Source organism: Bufo bufo, chromosome 2, assembly GCF_905171765.1.
Source record: "Bufo bufo chromosome 2, aBufBuf1.1, whole genome shotgun sequence".
Lineage (NCBI taxonomy): Eukaryota > Metazoa > Chordata > Amphibia > Anura > Bufonidae > Bufo > Bufo bufo.
In genome coordinates, this window is record NC_053390.1 from 446,374,434 (window position 1) to 446,393,341 (window position 18,908).

General features: G+C 43.9%; 1 protein-coding gene across 1 annotated transcript in view; it reads left to right on the forward strand.

Moving 5' to 3' along the window:
- FSTL3 (follistatin like 3) overlaps positions 1–18,386 on the forward strand; it is a 107,060-nt gene extending 88,674 nt beyond the window's left edge. Inside the window, exons 4-5 of the mRNA XM_040417519.1 lie at positions 6,467–6,694; positions 17,515–18,386. Coding sequence (XP_040273453.1) covers positions 6,467–6,694; positions 17,515–17,567 — 281 coding nt within the window. The 3' untranslated portion in view covers positions 17,568–18,386. The remainder of the gene's footprint in view (positions 1–6,466; positions 6,695–17,514) is intronic.
- The last annotated feature ends 522 nt before the right edge of the window (positions 18,387–18,908 follow it).

Consider the following 18,908-nt stretch of genomic DNA (forward strand, 5'->3'; position numbering starts at 1 on the left):
TGTAGACTGCATACAGGTAAACAGGGCCGCCATCAGGAATTTCAAGGCCCACAGGCAAACCCTTCCCCAGCCCTTCTCACATTCATAACCACAACAGCTATAACTTTTGTTTTGGGTCAAGCCATTTTGTCATACACGAGTAAGATTTTAATTTCTCTCAATTTTATTATGGGTGAAATGAAGGAAAAACATGTTTGCAATGTTAATTTATGCTAATTTACTGATCACTATAAATAAGGCTACTTTCGCACCTGCGCTTTCACTTTCCGCTATTGAGATCTGTAAAAGGATCTCAATAGCGGAGGAAATCGTTTCAGTTTTGTCCCCATTCATTGTCAAACTGAACTGAAGGGAACAGAGTGCACCAGAATGCATTGTGTTCCCATGACACACACAAAAGCACTGCAGGCAGCGTTTTTGAGTGCGTCCTGGGATGCGGAGAAAGGCGGATCCGTCATGACTCACAATGTAAGTCAATGGAGATTGATCCGTTTTCTCTGACACAAAAGAAAACGGATCCATCCCCCATTGACTTACAATGGTTTTAGAGACGGATCCGTCATTGCTATTTTAGAAATAATACAACCGATGCAGATGGTTGTATTATCATGATGGAAGCATTTTTGCTGATCCATGACGGATCCAGCAAAAACGCAGATATGAAAGTAGCTTAAGTGTGTTCACTATATTGTATGGGTTATTATGATTACAGGAATGCCAAATACTATTTTGTGATATTTAATAATAAATATGTTACAAAAATGCATTTGTTGTAATGGTTTTTGCTAAAATGTAATATCAAAACACACCATAAAAGAAAAACTGGAAAATTGTTGTTCAGTTTTTCTGCCATAACTTTTAATCAATGAAATTATCTTATAGATCTCCACTGAGAATTGAACCCCAGACCTTCTGAATAGCAGATTTACCACTACTCTGTAGAGCTGGTCTAATGAGCAGATAGGATTTTCTATGCCAAAAAAGCTACTAAATAGTACAATTTATTTAATATCATCTCTCCAGTTGTTCTTTTATGGTAAAAGGTATGTTTTTCTAAAAAGTTATTGTTTATAAAGAAAAATAACAGCAAAAAACATTACAATCGTGTTTTTTAACATACTTAAAGAACCACTCCCATCAGTTTTTTTTTTTACCTAAAGCTATGTGTACAAGTATGTCAAAAACGTTCTTACTGTTGCTTCATCCCTGCTAATAGTCTCAATTCTCTGTACTGGTCCGCCATCTTTATCTGCCTTTTGGCTCTACTATATTCGTTAATAATGGCTGCTGCTATATCAAAATTCCTTCCAATGTTGCTGCAGTTTTGCCTACAAGTCCAAGAATGCTGCTGTCCTAAGGGGGAGAGTGTAAATGAAGGTTGGCGTTTCCTCCATAATGTTGTTCCCACCCACTGATCCTCTTCCTGGCAATCTGTATTCTCATCATCCTGACAGGATCTTGTGATGTCACTCGGTCATGTGACTAGAGTTGTTGCGATACCAAATTTTTGATTCGGTTTCGATACCATGAAAAAGTATTGCGATACTCGATACCATTCGATACCACGCAAAAAAAATAAACAAAAAAAGCCACGTGCATTCCTCATTTTTAAAAATGGCGAATCGCGCAGTTTTTATTTTATTTTTTCTGTTCCGGCATTCACCACCTAGATTTTTTTTTTATATTTTAATAGTTTGGACTTTTCTGACGTGGCGATGTAATATGTTTATTTATATATTTTATATGTGAAATTGGGAAAAGGGGGGTGATTTATACTTCATATTTTAGTGTTTTTTTTTTTTTCACTTTTTATTTAATAACTATTTCCCCCCTTAGGGGCTAGAACCTGGGATCTTTCATCCCTTTTCCTATTCACCCTGATAGATCTCTATCAGGGTGAATAGGACTCCACACTGTCCCTGCTGCTCTGTGCTTTGTGCACACAGCATCAGGGATGTTACCATGGCAACCAGTCCTGGCTGCCATGGTAACCGATCGGAGCCCCAGGCTTACACAGCTGGGGCTCCGATCAGAAGCTGCCACTGCACCACCAATGAGGGGGAGTGGAGAGGTCCCTGTGGCCACTGCCACCAATGATTTTAATACTGGAGGGTTGAGAGGGGCCGGCGCACTGTGCCACCAATGATTTTAATGGGATGGGGGGATTGAGGGGGGGGGGGGCACACTGCACCACCAATGATTTTACCCCTTTATACAGGAGGCGGGTACTAGCAGATCAGCGGCAGTTAACTGCCGCTGATCGCAGCTCCCTGTCAGGGGCAGGGTGCCGGCAATGCGATTCTGCTGCCGGCACCCGCCTCCTGTATGTGTTAAAGACTGACTACTGTATATGAGTCCAGACTTTCACTATTAGGCCACACAGAGCGGCGCCCAGCGATGTCTCAGCACTCACCATTTAGTCCTGGGCGCCGCTCCGTTCGCCCGCAGTGCCCCATTACTGTCTCCTCTCCTGCTCCACATGCTGCTGATTACTATCGGAGCGATGGGAGGAGACATCAGCTTCACTAGTGGGCGTTCCTTCTCCCTGGCTGTAGCGCTGTCCAATCGCAGCGCAGGGAAAAGGAACGCCCACTAGTGAAGCTGATGTCTCCTCCCATCGCTCCGATAGTAATCCTATCATTGGTGGCGCAGTGCGCCCGCCCCTCCTCCGCCCCTCTCTTCTCATTGCCGCCCCTCCTCCACCCCCTCTCTTCTCATTGCCGCCCCTCTCTTCTCATTGCCGCCCCTCTCTTCTCATTGGTGGCAGCGGCAGCGGCAGCAGCACAGGGGGAGGGAGGACAGCTTCCTTCTCCCCGTGCTGCTGAGAGAGAACATGAGCGCGCCGATAGCAGCGCGCTCATGTTCAGAGATACTAGACTGCGCAGAAGCGCAGCCCAGTATCGAAAAAACGGAAATCCCGGTATCGTATCGATACCGGGACAAAAGTATCGATTGGGTATCGAAATTTCGATACCCGCAACAACCCTACATGTGACCCCTGTTTTCAGACTTCCAAACATTAAAACACTTATTTGATAAAATTATTATGTTTAATTTGCTAATTTAAAGGAGCTTATAGAATAGCTAATTTTGTAACCCATGTGACTTGATCTGGTCATATGACCACATGAAGTCAAAAGATTCTTGCAGCTTAGTGATTCTAAGCATTCTATGCTGGTGTGGAGGAGGAGGCTTTAGTGAGAGGAATGAAGAGCTGCTGAAGGCCGTAAATACAGCAGATGATGATCTTCCTTCAGACTCTGCTTGTAGTTTCCATCTGCACAGGAAGGGGAGAAACTGGCTTCCTGGGGAACACATAAATATAAGGACAGAATGGTTATTCCTAAGTGGGTCCTACCGCTGGGTCTCAGTGTGGCGTGGGCCCTACCGCTAAACTACCTATCGTGTTTGAACATTGGTAACATTCTGGTGCACCTGCTAGCCTGTGTCACATGGCCTGTTATAGGTGGGGCTCGCAGCCTCCTCCTCCCCCCTCTTATTGTATTAGTGATCTTACTATGGAGGTATGTAGGAGTTTGGCTGTGAGTCGGTCCTTAGCACCTATCAGACTGTGTTCACACACGCGGTAGGACCCACGCCACACTGAGACACCTTGACGGGGTGTGCAGGGCTCCGACATGTTCCTGACTGGAATATATTGGCTAAAGTCTCACCTTTTAACATCAGCGTGAGGGTCTAGCCAGTATGGTCAGTCGCATATTATTGTGGTGCACCTTTTTTCAGTGATTTATGTATTCTTATATTTTCATCCACACAGTATTTCATCTTGTGTAGGATGTTTTTGTGGTGCATGTGGTCCGCTGCCGGCATCCTCTATTGTATGCATTTTTGCTGGGGATTGCCTTTAGCAACGGATCACATGCGGAGGAATTGCTCCCCCGATTATAAACACGCTACAGTGTTTGGGGTTGAGCATTTCCTCCCATTTAGGCCATTTTATTCAGTGATTTTTCTTTACATGTATTGAATGTGCTAATGCTTCCATTGGTAACATTTTGGTGCACTTGGTAGCCTGTATCACATGGCCTGTTATAGGTGGGGCTCGCAGCCTCCTCCTCCCTCCAATTGTATTAGTGATCTTACTAGGGAGGTATGTAGGAGTTTGGCTGTGATTCGGTCCTTAGCACCTATCAGACTACGATAGGTAGTTTAGCGGTAGGACCCATGCCACACTGAGACACCTTGACAGGGTGCGCAGGGCTCCGATATGTTCCTGACTGGAATATATTGGCTAAAGTCTCAGCTTTTAACATCAGCGTGAGGGTTTAGCCAGTATGGTCGGTCGCATATTATTGTGGTGCACCTTTTTCAGTGATTCACATGATGCAGTATCTGAAAATGATGATGTGAATTTATGTGTAAACTAAGCATCTAAAAATTTAACTTCATTAGTAAAGGAGGTTTAATATCTATTTTAAGTGCAAGTCTGAAAAAAACATGGGTGTGGCTTTTTAACATGAAATATCACAAAACATGGTATTCCTATCATAATAACCTTTACAAACACATTATTTATGGTGATCTGTAAACGGTGTAAATAATAATGTGCTTTTTAACTTCTTAGGGAACAGCCGGTTTTGGGCCTCAATGACCAAGCATTTTATTTTAACTTTTTTTATTTTTGCTTTGCATTTTTGTTTGCCCATTTTAGGGTACACATTATCTTGTGATTCATTTTCATAAATTCTTTTTTTGGAGGGAATTAGAAAAAAACTGCTACACTGCCACTGAGTTATAAATTTAGCAGTGGTCATTTTTTTTACATACTGTACTACTTTTGCACAATAAAAACCTTTCTTTTTCTTTTTTTTGCGTTACCGCATCCCAAGACCCATAACTTTTTTAACCATTTTTTAACTGTTTTTAATTTGTATCATTTTTTTTGGGGGGGGGGGTTAACACTTTTTGATTGCTTTTTATTCTTTTTTGTGGTGAATAAGAAAAAAAGCAATTCTGGCAGTTTTATTGCGTTCACAATACAGGATAAATTACATTATAATTGTGTAGTGCGGGTTGTTACGTACACAACGATACCAAATATGTGAAGGGGATTTTGTTTTTACAATTTTTTCATTTTTCCATTTTTTTTTTATGGAAATAGGTGTACTTTTATTACATAAAACTTTTTAAACTTTTTTAAACCATTTATTTGTCCCACAAGGGGGCTTTAACAGGCGATCTTTTGATCGCTTCTATAATATCCTGTACTAATTATGAAGGGCAGAGTATTATACTGTCAGTGCTATACTGACAGTCACCAGTGGGGATACACTGCAGGCAGGCCTGGGGTGCCTATGGAATACAGAGGGAGCTCCCTCCCTCTCTCTAAGGGGTTAAACAGCCTGTATCGGCACTTCTGTTGGTCTGGGCCATTAGAACATGAGCCGAGCCCCTGCTCTCGGATACAAGCAGGCAGCACTGAGACTACACCGCTGTAAAAATGAGGCTGCCCAATCTAAGGGGTTAAGTACAGCTAGTGGCATCTGTTGAGTGCTACTCCCTGTATCGTGTACTTTGCCTAATAAAGTGGAACATATACAAGCACAGAAGGACAGTACTGGTAAATCCCCTGCCTGCCATACAGAGGTTCAAGGGTTAAAATCCCAACAACTACCTGTAAATATATTTCTTTAGTAAAAGTCAATGTGTTTGGAGAATACCCCTCCCTCAACTCATGTGGAGGAAGGGCCACAGAGCTTCAATTCACTGCACCAAAGTGAATATAAATGAGGCTGCCAATGTCAGAGACCAGAAGTGGCTTCCTGGGCTGCTGACTGCAGTACTGCCTTGATGTTGGCCCTATAGGTGAACAGTAAAGAGGACACTTTGCTCATACAAGTGCCACAGTCTCTTCAAACATCTGATTAGTGGAGGTGCTGAGATTCAGATCCCCTCTGATATTGTCCAAGATAATTAAAAATCTTAAACAACTCCAAACAGCAGCAGGAGTACCAGACATGCGTGGGAGAGATAGGTGAGTATATAAGTTTTTATTTTATTTTAAGCAGTTGAGGGTGGGGGAGTTTTCTGAGATTTTTAATTATCCCAGACAACGCCTTTAAGTGGCAAATTTACTAGAATTTTGCAACTAATAGCATCTGGTTCAATATCTTAGTGCTTGTGTTTAAAAGCAAACCATTATAACTATTGAAAGGTATTTGGGAATATATTTATAATAAAGTAATATTTAAATATTTTCATATTCTTCAGATGGTTACTGTTTCCCTTTTAACTCTTCACTAGCATAACCACAATTGTTGCTATTAACTCTTTAACTACCCTATGCTATCAGAGATATTGCCGCTGTAGCCTCAACAGTTCCATAGGCTTCCCTAATTTATCCAGGCACTATATGAAACGATTTATCTGGACGCTGTATAAAACTCCTTATCTGTTATTATTGTCAATAATATATAGTCTCTTTGTCAATGTTATATACCTCCAGAGTCATGTTCGACAGTGGTTTGCCCAGGGACTCATTCATGTGTCGTAGACCAGACTGGAAGTGCCCATTGTGTCATGTGTCGCACCTCTCCATGTCCAGTGCCTCTTGCATCTGAATACATGCTGTGTGGAAACAACAATGTCACCTATCCCTCAGCCTGTCATCTCAGAAGAGCCACTTGCTTCTTGGGACGATCTATAGGAGTCCGTCATGTAGGCAGCTGTGCAGGTATCTAACGCTTTTTGATATCATCTACTCTACAAATAAAGATAACTGGTTTTATGTTTATGCCATTGCTGTAAATTGTTTTAAATATCAGTAATTGAAATCAGAACAAATATAGTATATGTTAGTTTTATTGTGTTCATATGTAAAATTTTTCTATTAAGTCTTATCTTTACTGAAAAAATTGCTTTTCTGCATTGATTATTTTTATTCTTTTTGTGTTTTACGTGCAAATCATGGGTGAATATTGTTGCAAGCAGCTGGCCAGCTGAAAAAAAAAGGTTAGGCAGAGAATTGAGCAATTTTGCCCCAGGTACCTTTTTGAATAAAATGTTGTTTTTATTCCCATTCCTAGATTTCTGTTCTAAAATCGTAGCTCAGTAATCATCAGTTTTAAGTAGATTTCTCATTTATTGTATATAATGTATTGCCTAATTGTTCTTGTTTTGCATTATCTCATAAAGTACTTTTTGTTACATGATATGATCATGTTTTTAGTGTTTTCATTATTATCGTTATCTTCATTTGGAATGCCATAGTTGCATGTGTAATATGTATTTATATGCACTTATGTGCAATAGTCTCATGCATCCTAGATTTTGTTAGATGTTTGCATTTTTTTTTGCATTAGTGTGCCAGTAGCAATTAGATTTGTGTGTTATTAAAGAAAATACCGGTATTATAAAAGTATACCTCCACTTACAATTTAAAGGGAATCCATCACCATAATAATTCAGTGCAATCTGCAGGCAGCATGTTAAATCTCTACTCATTCTGGGCTTAGGGACATGACTCTTAAGCATGGAATGAATGTTTTCCCATAAAACTATATATCAGTCTGCTCAGCTCCCCCGCTCTATAACATGTTTTCTGCAGTTTGCATTGCAATTTCATGGTGACAGGTTACCTTTAAGAAAAAATACGCTGCATGGAGACTGTAGTACAAAGCTCCTATTGTTTTTCCACAAAAGCCTTATTGCTGCATTATATGAATGGCATGCAGTAAGGACAGTATATAAAATGTATGTTGATTTTTTTAAAGTATACTTTAAGGAATATTTTTGTAAAAAAAAAAATTGCGTATTGTAAAAACTTACAATACGGTTATCCCCAATTAACCATGTCTTTCCCATGCAGAAATGTAAAACGTTCTTTAAAATGTACTGTCCAATGTTTTGTGACACACAATGGGAGAGATATATAATTGTACTTACTCTTAGATTCTGTCATAATATACTTCAAAATTATTTGTGCTTGAAGTGTTTACTCTTAAAATAGTAGTCACTTGTGACATGCTAAACAAGACTTTAACAAGGTCAATTTTTACGACAATTTTTGCCTTGTCCAACTTTATGCTTTCTTTTATCCTAATCTTAGTTAGATTTCGTCACATATTGTGGTCAAAAACTACAGTGGTGCCCAGAAGTTTGTGACCCTTTCATTATTTTCTATATTTCTAAATAAATGTGACATACAAGTTTTAAAAGAAGATAGCCAAATTAAACACGAGTCAAACATATTCGATTTTGAGGAAAATGATCCAATATCACATGTATGTGAGTGTCAAAAGTATGTGAACCTTTAGGATTAGTAGATAATATGAATATGAAATTAGTCAGGTGTTCTCAAGATGACAATCAGATGTGAGTGTATGACCTGTTTTATATAAAGAACAGTGATCTATGACAGTCAGATTTCTGACTACTACTCTGCTCAACATGTATTTAGCATGAGGCCTTTTAAAAAAGAAAGGCAAAAGATTTCTGAGGACCTCAGAAGAAAGGAGATTTCTGAGGATCTCTGAAGAAGAATTGTTGATGCTCATCAGGCTGGAAAAGGTTACAAAACTGTCTCTAAAGAGTTTGGACTCCACCAATCCAAATCCAGATTGTTGGCAGATTGTGTACAAATGGAGGAAATTCAATACAATTTTTACCCTCCCCAGTGGTCGACTAACACGACTGGCCAGCCAACAACATTATGCCAAGAGCAAGGTGTGAAATAGTGCACAAGGTCACAAAATAATACAAGGTAAACCCTAAGGAACTAAAGTCCTTTCTCTAAATAGCTACTGTTAATATTCATGAGACCACCATCAGGAGGACATTGAACAACCATGGTGTGCATGTCAGGATTGCAAGGAGAAAGTCATTATTCCCCAAAAAGAACATTGCAGCCTGTCTGCAGTTTGCTAAATGTCACCTGGACAAGCCAACCTGGAAAAGCTACTGGAGCAACGTTTTGTGGACAGATGAGACCAAAATAGAACTTATACCGGTATGTGTAAATGAGAAGATGTATGTTTGTAGCAAGGAAAACATTGTATTTCAGCATAAAAACATCATCCAATCTGTGAAACATGGGGGTGGTCAGGACAGCTTCCCATCATCGATGGAACAATAAATTCTGAATTATACCAGCAAATTTAGAAGGAAAATGTCAGGACATCTGGCCATGAGCTGAATCTCAAGAGCACGTGGCTATACAAGTGTTATCAATCTTAAAATGTTGAGGAACATGAATTTCAGTTTGCTGTTTCAGTTTTTGCACTGTCTAGGCATTATTTGCTTAACTCTACCCTTCACGTAACTCCACGGAAAAAAATGCACACACACCATTCTCTCTGGTGACAATGGAGGCCATAACCATTTGCTCACTTTCTCTTGAATGCATTGGGGGACACAGCACCATGGGTATATGCTCAGCTGCCACTAGGAGGATGCCCAGCTGCCACTAGGAGGCTGACACTAGAAGTAAAAAGTGTTGGCTCCTCCTATCTGGGCTATACCCACTGCAGATGCAGGAGCAAACCAGTTTTTTTCTAGTGTCTATAGGAGGCAGACACAACCTGCTTTTATCCTGCAGGTCTTGCTGCTATTTTGTTGTTTTATTTTTTCTTTCTTTTCCTCTTTATGCAGGTTTTTCTCCTGCTGCAGGGGGTGCTCCATCGTGGGTTGCCACATTAGTTGCACCCTCTGCAGGCGCGTACTTCGGTACCGCTGGTCACCCAGTCCCCATTACTGCCGCCGCAGTGGCTTGCCAGCATTCCCACGGGCCCCGTGTTGAGTCTGCTGATGGGGTGACCCTGCTGCACCTGAAGACGTCAGAGGGTAAGTACAGCTTCCCCTCTCCCCCCTCTGGACCATCCCTTCTACCTTGGCTCATGGGGCTCATGTGCTGGACAATGGGCCTGCAATCCTGCCTCTCCGGTCCCCTGTTCTATGTGGTCTCCTGGGTGCCGCTCCTCGCTGGGGTCCTCATATTTCATCCCCCCCTGCTTATGTGTGCGGCCGCCGGGGCTCCGGTCCGGCCGCTTCTACTAATTTAGTCCCCGGCTTTTCGGCCCGCTAGGCCGTGACCTAGCTCCACCCCCTTTTTTCTTCCCAAACTTCGGCCCAACTCCTCCTCTCACTGGGAGGGTCCTCCTGCCTAGCTCCTATCTCGGCCAGGCGCGGTCTTTTCCTCTGGAGGGGCAGTTTCTTCTGCTGCTGAGAAGAAGGAGAAAAGGCTCCATCTTGCAGCTTAGGCCCTGTTCGCCATTCAGAGTGTTCCTGTCCTCCCTTCGCTGCTTCTGCGCATCGTGGGGCACAGCACCTGGGGCCTGGTAGGATAGCCTCTCTGGCTATACATTTCTTTTCTGTAGTTGGTCTCTTTTTTGCCATCATGTCCTCTGCCAGTACGGACCCTAAAGCCCGGGTGCCAATTGGGGTGGTTATTTTTTATGCCTGCTCTAAGTGCAGTAAGGCTTTTCCTTCCTGCAACCTAACTCGCTCTGCGCGCAGTGCATTGCTCCCATGCCCCCTACTGACGCCCTGGCCCCCCTTGTGGTGGTGGTCCCTCCTGATTGGGCCGCCTCACTGTCCCAGGCCATAGGCGACCTTGGTAGCCTGTCCCGGTCCATGGTGCAGTCGCTGGATCGCTTGCCTGCTCAAATTGCAGCAGTCTCTGCCCCTCACAGGGACCATGTTGCTGAAGGGGCTCGCCCCCGCTCTGACACCAGGTCCCGTAAAAGACCTCGAGTGATCTCAGCCGCGTCCCGCTCATCCTCAGCGTCCTCTGGTCACTCACTGGACAAGTCTGAGTCAGGCGAAGTCTCGTCTTCTGCCGCTCCTGGGACACCTTTGACTCCGATTCTGTATCAGAGCAGAGTTCTACTTTATCTGCGGCCATGTAGGACCTCATTAAGACGGTTAGAGACACTCCCTCCTCTTCTCAGGATCCTGTTATTTCCGCCATTCCAAGTGTTCTATGTTGGTTTTCCCTAACCACCCAGACCGTCTCTGGAGGACAACCTGACCAGCCTCCGGATCACCCTGTCTGTCCTGTCTCAGTTCGGGTGGTTGTTCCACTATCCCAAGTCCTCCCTGGTTCCCCGCCAGAGAATGGATTTCCTGGGCATGACCTTAGACACTCGCCTTTGCAAGCCGTCCCTTCTAACTCTTCGGACGTGCATGCGGGTTTTGGGCCGGATGGTTGCCTCCTTCGAGGCAATCCCATTTGCGCAATTCCATTCCAGGTCTCTTCAGCTGGCGATCCTATCCAGCTGGGACAAGTCCTAGCTGGGCCTCGACAGTCTGGTTCGTCTTCCCCATCTTGTCCGCAAGGAGTTGTGCTGGTGGCTTCTACCTCGCACCCTATCTCTGGGCAAGTCCTTTCTTCCCCCTCGTTGGCGGGTGATCTCCACGGACGCCAGCCTGACGGGGTGGGGAGCCGTCTTCGGGTCCCTCTCTGCTCAGGGACTGTGGTCAACAGCGGAATCCTCACTGCACATCAATATTCTGGAGCTCAGGGCAATCTTTCTGGCTCTCTCTCATTGGATACACCTACTCTCCGGTCTTCCGGTCCGAATCCAGACTGACAACTCCACTGCGGTGGCGTACCTGAATCATCAGGGGGTCACCAGAAGTGTGGGGGTCATGGAAGAGACATCACGCATACTTCGGTGGATGGAGTCCTTTGTTCCGGTCCTCTCCGCAGTCCACATTCCCGGGGTCGAAAATTAGGCAGCAGACTCACTCAGTCGCCAAAGTCCTGACCCGGGCGAGTGGTCTCTTCACCCAGAGGTGTTTCTTCGTCTGTGTCAACGTTGGGGCATGCCGGACATAGACCTTTTCGCCTCCCGTCTCAACCACAAGGTACCGCGTTACTTCGCGAGGTCCCGGGACCCTCAGGCACTGGCCTCAGATGCTCTGGTCCTTCCTTGGTCCCAGTTCAGTCTCGTGTACCTCTTTCCTCCCATTCCGCTCCTTCCCAGGGTTCTCAAGCGCCTGAAGTCGGCCCGGGTTCCGGCGATTCTGGTGGCGCCGGACTGGCCCCGCCGTCCATTGTACGCAGACCTTCTGTTCCTACTCGCAGACGCGCCGTGGCGTCTCCCTCTATGTCCCGACCTCCTTTCCCAAGGTCCGCTACTCCACCCGAGTTTACATCAGCTGCGTTTAACAGCGTGGCTGTTGAGGCCGCGGTTCTGAGGTTCCGCGGTCTCTCGGAGTCTGTTATCCAGACTATGCTCCACGCATGCAAGCCCCAGTCTTCCAGAATTTATCATCGTACCTGGAAGACTTATTTTTCCTGGTGTGAGGCTGCTCAGTTTCACCCTTTCTACCTCTCTATTTCCAGAGTCTTGTCTTTCCTCCAGGCGGGCTTTGACAAGGGCCTTCGGCTGGCCTCTCTCAAGGGTCAGATTTCGGCCTTATCTGTTCTTTTCCAGAAACCCCTGGCCAAGTGTGAACTTTTCTGCAGGGGGTCACTCACCGCGTTTCGCCTTTACGTCCTCCTGTGGAACCGTGGAACTTCAACATTGTCCTGGACGCTCTTCAGGCCTCTCCTTTTGAGCCTTTACAGGATATTTCTCTTTCCTTTGCCTCATTTAAGGTCGCCTTTCTGTGGCGATTACTTCTATTCGCAGAGTTTCTGAACTTGCTGCACTCTCTTGCAGATCCCCTTTCTTGGTGTTTCATCAGGATAAGGTAGTTCTGCGTCCAGTCCCTTCCTTCCTCCCTAAGGTGGTGTCCTCATTCCACATTAATGAGGAGATTGTTCTTCCGTCCTTCTGTCCTAACCCCTCTCCTCCTATGGAGCGTTCTCTTCACCGTTTGGATGTTGTAAGGGTCCTTACAAGGGCCTGCAAGCTTCCAAGGCCACCATATCCCCTTGGATTAGGTCGGCAATTAAGGAGGCCTATGTTGCGAAGGGTCGTGTTCCTCCCTTTCGGTTGACCGTTCATTGCACTAGGGCGGTCGGGGCTTCTTGGGCGGTTAGACATCAGGCCTCAGCTTCCCAGATCTGCAAGGCTGCCACCTGAGCCTCTGTCCATACGTTTTCCAAATTTTATCACATCCACTCCTTGGCTTCTGCTGATGCCAGTTTGGGTTGCAGGGTTCTGCAAGCAGCCGTGAGTTAGTTGCGTTGCATGGCTGTTTTTCTGCCCTCCCTTGTGGACTGCTTTAGGACGTCGCATGGGGCTGTGTCCCCCTATGCATTCAAGAGAAAACTGGATTTTTGTACTCGCCGTAAAATCCTTTTCTCGTAGGATGCATTGGGGGACACAGATCCCACCATTTGTGGCTAAGTTTTTTCTGTTGGTCCTCTCTGGTTTAGGACTTGTTGGCTTACAGTTTTATCTTGTGCTCGTACTGCTTTTCTACCTACTGATTTGCTCCTGCATCTGCAGTGGGTATAGCCCAGATAGGAGGAGCCAACACTTTTTACTTCTAGTGTCAGCCTCCTAGTGGCAGCTGGGCATCCTCCTAGTGGCAGCTGGGCATATACCCATGGTGCTGTGTCCCCCAATGCATCCTATGAGAAAAGGTACAAAAATCCAGTTTTATGCCGCATGAATTCAGCACAGGGAGGGAAGCCTGTGACGTTTGGCAAGTCACCCAGTGTTGCTGAAAGAAACAAGACTAAAGTTCATGATCAGATGATTGTGCATAGAATTGCTTGAAGATGTCTATGTACTGTACATGGCCGTGTTCACATCTTTATAAAAGAATATTGGACCCACAATCTGTGTAACCATAGCCATGCGCCAAACTCTGATTTTTGGATTATAAAGCGATTGCATCTCGTGTGAATTTTCTGTGTACCTACTGTTAAGCAAATTAACACACACGGTTAGATACTGTAGAACCACGCTTCATCAGGCACGATATATGTCAACGGGTCCAAATATCGGTTTATGATCATATTCAATAGCCAATTATAGAATGAAACATGCTTCTGTTTATCCCCCAAAAAAGTATTCAACATTTTTTACACCAGCACATGGATCTGTATACTTTTGTAATTGCATGTAATTAAAATTTTTGTATAGCTGCAGAGTTATTCAAAAAATGTATCTGTATAGTATCACCTGCTGTTTGTCCTTTTCCTTATTTCTTGGTCGACTTCTTTGAGGTGGTCGCACATGGTCAGTTCTATCCTTCAACTGCCACCAGCCATATCTACTGTTAGAAACGGTGACAGTTATAGGTTAAGAGCTGCAGCAAAACAGACATTGGCCACAAATCCTGTGTTATACCACTTTGTCATAAAAAAATGTATTCTACTTTTTTTCTGGAGCAGTAAGGCTGGGTTCAGACCTGAGCGTTTTACAGCGCGTTCAAACGCGCTGTAAAACGCTCAACACATGAAAACCAATGCTTCCCTATGGCCCTGGTTCTCACTTGAGCGTTTTACGCGCTGAAAAACGCCCTACGCTCAAACAAGTTCTTGAGCTTCTTTGGGGCGTTTTGACGCGCGTTTGTGGCCATAGGACACTGCAGTCAATCACACAAACGCGCGTCAAACGCGCGTTTACTATTGCAAAAAACGCGCGACAAAAACGCGCGTTAAACGCGCATATAAAATGCGCTCAGGTCTGAACCCAGCCTAAGTTCCAGAAATTGAACATCAAAACAGTCTTATGTTTCTTTCAATGAACCTGTGCAGACATAGGCCTCCCGAAGCACAATTTTTTTTGGAAGTGAATACGGCATATCGGACACACTCCCACACAAGAATACTGCCCTCGACTGGCAGGAAAGGGTATGATGGGCCTCATTCATTTCTTAAACTGCTCTGGTAAAATGAAAGCTGAACTCTGATTGATATGCAAAAATGATAATTTGACTTAAAACAGCTTTGATGCCCTATAAGAATTATCTTGTACAAACCACAGAAGGTTAACAGAAGTCTGTTTTTCATAGCTTATCCTGTATAATTTATTACCAACATTATAGATCAATACCTATACCCAGCTGCTACCAGAAAACCACATAAGCAGAATGGAAACACTTGACAAACTCACTGACATATGAAAGCAAAAGAAGCCAAGTTATACTACATATACACTGTATATGGTGTAAAAAGTCACAAATGATGGAGAACAGCATTTTTGCTCTATAATTTGTGAATTTTTTCACAGTTCTCACAACTTTTGGCAAATGGGTAGGGCATAGCGAGAAGGGGTGGGAGATTTTCTGGTGCAGACTGCCAAAAAATGCACAAAATTTATTAACCTGATAGCGGCCAAGTGCTGTACTTGTACGCCGTTTGGTGCTAGGCTTTGGTCCAAACATGTATGGCATGGGAATAAGGGTCCATTCACACGTCCGTAACTGTTTTGCCATCCGCAAATTGCAGATCCGCAAAACACGGACACCAGCCATGTGCGTTCCGCATTTTGCAGACCGCACATGGTCGGCACTATAATAGAAATGCCTTTTCTTGTCCGTAGCTGCAGACAAGAATAGGACATGTTCTATTTTTTTGCAGGGCCGTGGAACGGAAGTGCGGATGCGGACACATACTTTGCGGCCCCATTGAAAATGAATGGGTCCGCACCCGTTCCACAAAATTGCGGAACGGATGCGGACCCATTTTTGCGGACGTGTTAATGGACACTAAAGCTCTTGATCCTGCAATCTAGTCAGTGACAGCTGGGTACCCTGAGGAGAAGACAGAAGTGATTAATTACCGTTTCTGCTTTCTTCTTTTCTTTTGTGCATAGCGATCAATGAGCATTAGGCCTCATGCACACGACAGTATTTTTTTGCGGTCCGCAAAAAGCTGTTCCGTGATCCGTTTCCGTTTTTGTTTCCATGTGTCTTCCTTGATTTTTGGAGGATCACCAGACATGAAAAGTGAAAAAAAAAGTCAAGTTTGCCCTGCAAATGATAGGAAAAAAACGGATGTGGACACGCGGATAACAATCTTGTGTGCCTCCGTGTTTTTTCACGGACCCATTGACTTGAATGGGTCTGCCAACCGCTGTCCATGAAAAAAATAGGACAGGTCTTATTTTTTTGACGGACTGGAAACACGGATCACGAACGCGGATGACAAACGGTGCATTATCCGAGTTTTCAACAGACCCATTGAAAGTCAATGGGTCTGCAGAAAATCACGGAAAACGGAACAACGGACACGGAACACAACAACGGTCGTGTGCATGAGGCCTTATGCAGTGAATAGAGGAAGCAGCTATGACACTTCGGTTGGACCTCGTGATCACTGGGGTTTCTTGTGCAGAGCAGAACTGCTGGATCTTAGCAGACCCAGATATGATCTGCATGTGTACAATGCACAAAAAAGGGGGCTATTTTCCTCTGGAACTGGGGCTCTTTTCTACGACCCATTTACAGTGGAAAAATGCTTTAAAAAAAAGAAAGGTGTCTTCTCCAACACATCTTTTAATGACATCTTGGGGGACATATTATGTACCAAAAATGTATTAAAAAAAAAAAAAAAAAACACCCATGCCACATTTGCCCAGTTTACACAAAACTAAAACACAAAATAAGGAGCCCATTTTAATATATTTTGGTGTAAATATTTGAAGAATAAGCAGCTATAGTTAAATATATATATTTTTGCAGTTCTCCCAAAATAAAACGGCACAAAAATTATTTTGGTAGTCCAGCAAATAAAACAGGACAATTAATTCATAATGTTCACTAAATCACAATAAAATGTCTGGTCATTAATTTTGTTTCAGGCCTGGCATCTTACTTCAATTGACTTTAGACGGAAAAAAAACACCCTAAAAACCACAAGGGGCCTAGAAAAGAGCGCAAGCTGGCAATTTTTTTTTGTAGTATGTTTTGTGTTGTCTTATTGTTTTGTAATTTTTAACGTACCGTAGTTTTATGTCCATTACAGACGCATTTTATGCTACATTAAAGGGATTGTCCGGGTTCAGAGCATTTCCACCCAGGAAGCCCCCCTGAGCAGTTCATGCTCCAATTCTCTCCTTTAGGCCGAATGCACATGGCCGTGTTGCGCGGCCGAGAGTGGTCCGTGGTATGCCGGGCTGGATTTCTGTTCAGAGCAGGAGCGCACGGCGTCATTGGTTGCTATGACGCCGTGCGCTTCATGCCGCCGCTGCTGTACAGTAATACACTATACGAGTGTATTACTGTCCAGCAGCTGCGGCATGAAGCGCATGGCGTCATAGCAACCAATGATGCCGTGCGCTCCTGCTCTGAACAGGAATCCAGCCCGGCATACCACGGACCGCTCTCGGCCGCGGAACACGGCCGTGTGCATTCGGCCTTACTCTGCGCTAAATCGCGCAGGGCAAAGGCATTTTCTGGAGTTCTGGTGACGAACCGGGCTCTCCATGGGGCTGCCAGGAAGCCTGGTGACATCATCGGCACTGATGAGCACGCTTTAGCGCTGCCCTAGCCAGTAAAACGGCTAGGGCAGCGTTAAAACCCGCCCATCAGAGCTGGTGACGTCACCGAACACACTGTGATATTTACACATTGCCCATGTAGTGCATTATACATATATTAGTGTATAAAAATATTATTAAAAACTTTGCTTTGATTTCTCTTTTACAGTGCACTCCAAATTTTCCATGGATCTCGACGATGCAGTGAAGAACTTTGTGTGAGATCCTGATGTCACAGAAATGTCAAAACAAGCTCACGGGCATTTCATGTGTATATTGTACATACAGTGAGGCATATTTATTAACTGGACGTGTTATTTATATGTATCAGCCAGGCTCCATTACCCAAAGTGTATGTAGCAGGGTTTAAACATTAAACTCTGTCATTTGTAAGGTTATATCCTGTAGGAAATGTTATGTATTGTAGTCTGACTTGGTGAATCTGTTGTCACTATGGTTCGGTGGGTGAATCTGATTTCTTAGGGCACATTCAATGTGCTCCACAGGCAGTAAATGAAATCTTTCTCTATATTACAGGGTGGCAGGGTGACACAGGCAGAATGGTGCGAAAAAGGTGGAAACAAATTGTACCTCACAGTATAGGGTGGTCACTTAGTCGTCTACAACACAAAATGGCAGAGGAAAGAACTATCTGACATGACGAACGACTGAGAAGTAAACATAGTTACACAGATAGAAAGAAGCTATGAGGTTGGCACACTGCTCCAATGCCAGACCACATATTAACCCACAGGTAAAGCAAGGGAAGTGGAGCACGTCCTTGGTTTTGCAGGACAAAGTATATTATTTTATTTGTTTTCGGAATGCATTGCTCCTATTGAGTATATATCATCTGAACTGTACAAATATGGCAGAATACACTAGCCATACCAGTACGTTGCAGCTGCATAAACAGGCTTTTAATCACTGTTTAATTGGTATCAACTGCTCGGTTTCAGGTGTAATTTGCCTCCTACTTGTAAGGTCAGAGACCACAGTGCTGTTTTTCTATTTTTCTATCTTTGTGTCTTTACTCTTTTTCTATCCATGAAAATAAAATTATTAAAACACAGAACTTTGTCTCCTGTAATTTCACAGTGTCTAGATTCTCTGCAATAAATCAATCTGGAACAAATACTGGTCCTGTGCTGTCCTCTAGTGATGTCTTTTGGAGATGCAATTCAATGTTTTCTTCTATGTGTATGTACTATCCAGTATACTATTTTACCCTGAATTTGCTACATTCCCCTTTCCATCATTAGTCAGATTTGCATTATTTCTGTGGCTTGTTAGGTTGAAAAGGAAATTTATCACCAGTAGTTTGGATTATTAAAGCGGTTTTCCGGGATTTGAATATTAATGACCTATACACTTGAATAGAATGAAGCCATCCCATAGATGTCGATGGTGAGCAGGTAAACAATGAAGGGAAGTAGCACTTGCACGAGCGCAGCCTAGTCTTTAAACAGCTGATCAGCGGTGGTGCCAGGTGTTGGACCCCCTGCCGATCTGAAAACCCCTTTAACTGCAGTAATGCAGCACTAGTACTGCAGATAAGGAGTC